The following is a 5,000-nucleotide window of genomic DNA, read 5'->3' as shown; positions in this document are numbered from 1 at the left end:
GGCTTAATACCATTTCGAGACGAAGGGTCACATATAATTGTTGCCGTTAGCTAGAAACCCCATGTAAAGGGCTTTGAGCACGTTTAGTGGATATTTGTATTGTTGTTTTTTTTTAATTTTATGAATGAAATGGTAACATTTTGCTTTGGTTTGAGAGTATTTCCATCACAACAACGAGGCTACAACCATTTGGGTCATCAGACCTGCAAATAGCTATATGTCAGGATGAGAATAATTCCATTGCAACGATATAGTAGACCCTCAGAGCCATTAGGCTCATGGAGTCAGAGATAATCCCAGTTTTCATAGCGTGAAGCGGACAACAGTAACCGCCATGGATAGGGCGCTAGTCTTTCGCATCATACTTTCCGCTACATGTAACAGACCCAGCTACCCAATCATTTGGGTTGACATCAGGGTCAGAAAAAGAAATCTGTACTTCACACTGATCTTTGCGTCCCTTTGCGTGTAAAGCGAGTGCTCTATCAACTGAGTTATCTGTACCCCCCCCCCCCTCCTTAAAACAATGAGATTACGGAAACTTGGAAAATCAGACCTGTGAATAATAAGTGCACATTATTTTGAGGGTATTTCCGTAACAACAATGAGACCCATAACAATAATAATAATAATAATAATAATAATAATAATAATAATAATAATAATAATAATAATAATAATAATAATAATAATAAGAAGAAGAAGAAGAAGAAGAAGAAGAAGAAGAAGAAGAAGAAGAAGAAGAAGAAGAAGAAGAAGAAGAAGAAGAAGAATGTTGAAAACTTATATAGCGCTATAACTCCGAGACATCAGACTCTAAGCGCTTTAATAATTTGGGCAATCAGAACTACATAGAACACACGTTGGTCTTACCTGTTATTGAAATAAAAAGTGCTGAGATTGACAGGCACCTCCACAATGGCGACCAGGAAAATGTTCAGGTACAGATTTCCCGACAAGGCTGAGACCCCGAATGAAATACCGTAGAATACCATGGACAACATAAACCTGGAACGAGAACCAAGACATGTCTCAACAATAGGATTCAATTTTCCGATGTCACGTCCGCCCAGCAACCAGCAGCTTGGTTCTAAACAAAGAAAATCGGGTACTGTTTATTCTTCATGCTGGCTAGAACTTTTTCATATGTTTTATGATCAGAAAGTATAAAAGTCAATAAATGATCAGATTTATAATGTTTTTCTCCTCTAGATACACTTTTATGCTCGTTATGGCGTCCGTCATTACTGAGTTTGCGCGTATGGGCTCTAACGGGGCCCATTAGAGATAGACGACGATTGGGATTGTTTGGAAGCTTTAACCCTTTGCCCACTAGTCATTATGATATCGGAAATGCTATCGCCGTCTACATCTGCGCCAGAATAGAAATAGAGGGTGGAGCCTACCATGATATAACATTTTAATTTTATGGAGCCCTAATTTCATCATATCAGTTCTGTCCACTGACAGGTGGGTGGGTATCGCTTTCAAGAACTTATGTCCTTATATGAAATCCTGAGTTATTGACCAATCAACGATTGCTCTTTTGATAGCTCGCTTGTCAACATGAGTCAGCTCAGCCCTTGATTTATGTACAGGCATCACAGGCGGGATATGTTGTGTAACTTCAAAGACCACGGTTGACCGAAAGCGATGAATGGAAGCCATACTATGGCGTGGAGAACGAAGTCTTGTATGTATAGTTACGTCATATCTCAACACTCGTGAATTCTTAGTAAGGCTGGACTCACAATCAAAACACGAAATCTGTGTTTTAAACTCTTGAATCAATCGAGTTACATCAGTGCATTCGTCTCATTGAGAAATGAAAAACGATATATAAATCAAGAACATCGACCGGAAAATAAGGAAATTATCATAAAATTATAAAATTTGAGAAAGCTGTTTTCAAAATCAAATCTATTACAAAAAAGGTTATTTCTAGACCGATTTTTATGAGACAAAGACAATTTTTCTCCACTTTTCAAGCTGATTCCAACAATGAGGTTTTCAAATTTTTCGCAATTAGATTATTTGTCATTATTTTATTTTTTAAATACCCAATTGACTGCTCAGGAAATGAATACGTAATCCTTGATGGCTAGCGAGTAGGTGTTAAATTTTGCTTACCCTTTCCCACGAAGACGCACACACACACACACACACACACACACACACACACTTTTGTGTGTTGGTTCGTTATACATATACTAGGTGTCTATATCCACAAAACGTGCTCAAAGCACTTTACAAGGGATTTCAATCCAACAACTACAATTCACATGTAGGATGAAGAAACCACCTGAAGCCTGTAATACGATAATATTTTACCTTTTCATTTCTCGACAGAGACAAGTCTGTTAACGGACAGGTACTTACTTACTTTACACTTGAGAGTGTGAGAAAATGTGAGTAAAGAAGCTTATTCTAAGGCCTCAATTTATTTCGTTGTCATCTAGTTCAAATATCAGTGACAACCAAGGAGCAGGTACTGGTGCAAGTCATAGATAGTGTGCGCTTGGCTAAGAAACTCACACCATTGGCATTCGGAATTACAACGGACCAACACACAAAACTATGTGTAACTTTGAACGTTTATTGATAGTATGAAGTTGACGTCACTCAGGTGTTTGTTATTGCTTTTTTGCCATCCGCATTTATGAGTAATTCTCACTAAACTGTATTAATCAGACTTTCAACCTACAAGATTACACATCGTTTTGTGTGTTGGTCCGTTATACTTCCGGATGGGAAGGTTGTGAGTTTCTTAGCAAAGCGCATACTATCAATAACGGACCAACACACAAAACTATTGAATACACTCACGATTTTTCTTTTGTGGTCAAAGATTGTCTTTGACGTCATTTTTTGGTAAGTCTCAGGCTATAAGTTTAAGATGGTTACAATTAATGCCCGACCATTTGTTTCCTTTTATGGTATTGGACTTTTTTGACGTAATTTTTAGACAATTTGAGCTTTAAAAGTTGATCTTTTATATAGCGCAATATCCACTAAACTTGCTCAAAGGGCTTTACTAGTAACTGCATAAAATGGAAATATGGTTCCATACGGCTTGCTGGGGGGGGGGGGGAATTAATGAAACATAGTGATTTGAACTGAGCATGGAAATGCTCTATATAAATGTTTATACCGTTTATCCCGGTTACTACGGCATTAAACAGACAGTTGACATTGCTTGCAGTTACGTGACTCACCACACATAACATGAGATCAAAGAGATTTTGGCCCTCTGCCAACCTTTAAACAAATCCCAATAGGAATATTGTCCTCCTGAGGATTTCAGTTCTTTCTCTTCCTGGTATAGTTTCTGAGATAGATGAGAAATGAAATCAATAATAATAATAATAATAATAATAATAATAATAATAATAATAATAATAATAATAATAATAATAATAATAATAATTACAATATAATAATAATAATAATAATAATAATAATAATAATAATAATAATAATAATAATAATAATAATTATTATTATTATTATTATTATTATAATAATAATAATAATAATAATAATAATAATAATAATAATAATAATAATAATAATTATAATAATAATAATGTACTTTATTCATCCAAAAGGAAATTTTTGTACAGACGTATATAATGCCGACAATGATACATACATAAACATAATATTCGTAAATATAATGTGGTAAATTAAAATTTGGTAATAGGTATAGTGCAATAATATTTTAAGCTGTGAGAATAATTACATAGTATAAATTTCAAGGGACATACAGATTATATAATTGTAAAGATATAGATATCTAAAAAAGGTATATAGATGTCAACATATAAGAAAACAGATTAGTAAAAAGATAAGAATTTGTTACAGTATAATACTATTGTAAATTGACTGAGAAAAAAATTACAATTACACAGTATAAATTACATGGCACATAATGTAGAATAAATATAGTCTAGAGGAAACCTTCATAACCCTTTCATAACGTCCGCCAAAAATGTTTTAACGGAATCGGAATGAGATATATATGCGAAGTGTTATCATGTTTAGTGCCGGTCTGTAGACATTGAGCATTTTTAATAAAATGTGATTTTGTATGCGGTAATCATAGGATCCATCATTGGTTACATTGGTTTTCCATACGTGACTCGCGGTTTGGCTTTGACACAGCACAGACACTGAATGTGTCAGTTCACGACAGCAAACGTACACGCCGACTGCTCCGTCTGTTTTGTTTTTAGGTAAATAGAAAAGTTGTAGTACGCGATTTTATAAATTGATGTTTAAAAATTGTGGGTATGGAGTAATTTTAAAGAAAAGGATTCAAAGTTAAAACAGACGTAGACCAAAATTTATAAATTATTTTCCTTATTAAAAATTCTGCAACTGTAAGGTAAAAATGATCGGAGGTGTCTTTCACTTTTTGTTCGTACAGACAACAATCAGTCACTTCTGTTCGACTTAATGATCTGAAGATTTAAAGAATGTGTTGGATTATCTAAAATATATCCAATTTTTCATAAGCAGTATTCAGTATATAAATCATTAAAAGACACGTTCCAGTGGTAAGTTTATTCGCTCTTTTAATAGTCCTGTCACAGTTAGCTTTTGCTGAGCTAAGACAACCCCCCCCCCCCCCCCCACCGCCCCCCAGGCAGTAATACAAAAAAAAAAAAAATAGTTTTTATTACAGATCTATAAAATAACGTACAAAGTGTTTTGTCAATGTTGAGTTGGGACAATTTCCATAAAAAGTACATTCTTTGATTTATTTTACTATTGATTTAACTGGTATGTACGTCCCACCGTAATTTGTTGTCCATGGTGACTCCTACTCATAGATATTTGTATTATACTACCTACTCTACTTTTCCATTTTTAATAGTTATATGGTCTTTTGTATTCTTATCTTTTCTAAAGTCTATAATTAATTCTTTGGTCTTACTAAAATTCAATTCAAGGTGGTTATTGTCGCACCAGGAAACAAATTTATCTATTTCTTTCTT

General features: G+C 34.1%; 1 protein-coding gene across 3 annotated transcripts in view; it reads right to left on the bottom strand.

The window, feature by feature from the left end:
• Nucleotides 1–5,000, bottom strand: part of LOC144971005 (solute carrier family 22 member 7-like) — a 36,328-nt gene that overhangs the window by 10,172 nt on the left and 21,156 nt on the right. For all 3 annotated transcript variants that reach the window (XM_078911284.1, XM_078911285.1, XM_078911286.1), the window contains exons 7-8: nt 3,216–3,328; nt 874–1,008 (exon numbers count right to left, since the gene is read on the bottom strand). In XM_078911284.1, the coding sequence (XP_078767410.1) occupies nt 874–1,008; nt 3,216–3,328 (248 nt within the window). The remainder of the gene's footprint in view (nt 1–873; nt 1,009–3,215; nt 3,329–5,000) is intronic.

The sequence above is a fragment of the Berghia stephanieae genome, chromosome 4 (assembly GCF_034508935.2).
Source record: "Berghia stephanieae isolate SIO BIC M18660-M18661 chromosome 4, UCSD_Bste_1.3, whole genome shotgun sequence".
Taxonomy (NCBI): Eukaryota; Metazoa; Mollusca; class Gastropoda; order Nudibranchia; family Aeolidiidae; genus Berghia; species Berghia stephanieae.
The sequence above is the reverse complement of the archived record's forward strand: the minus strand, read 5'-3'. Positions and strand labels throughout refer to the sequence as shown.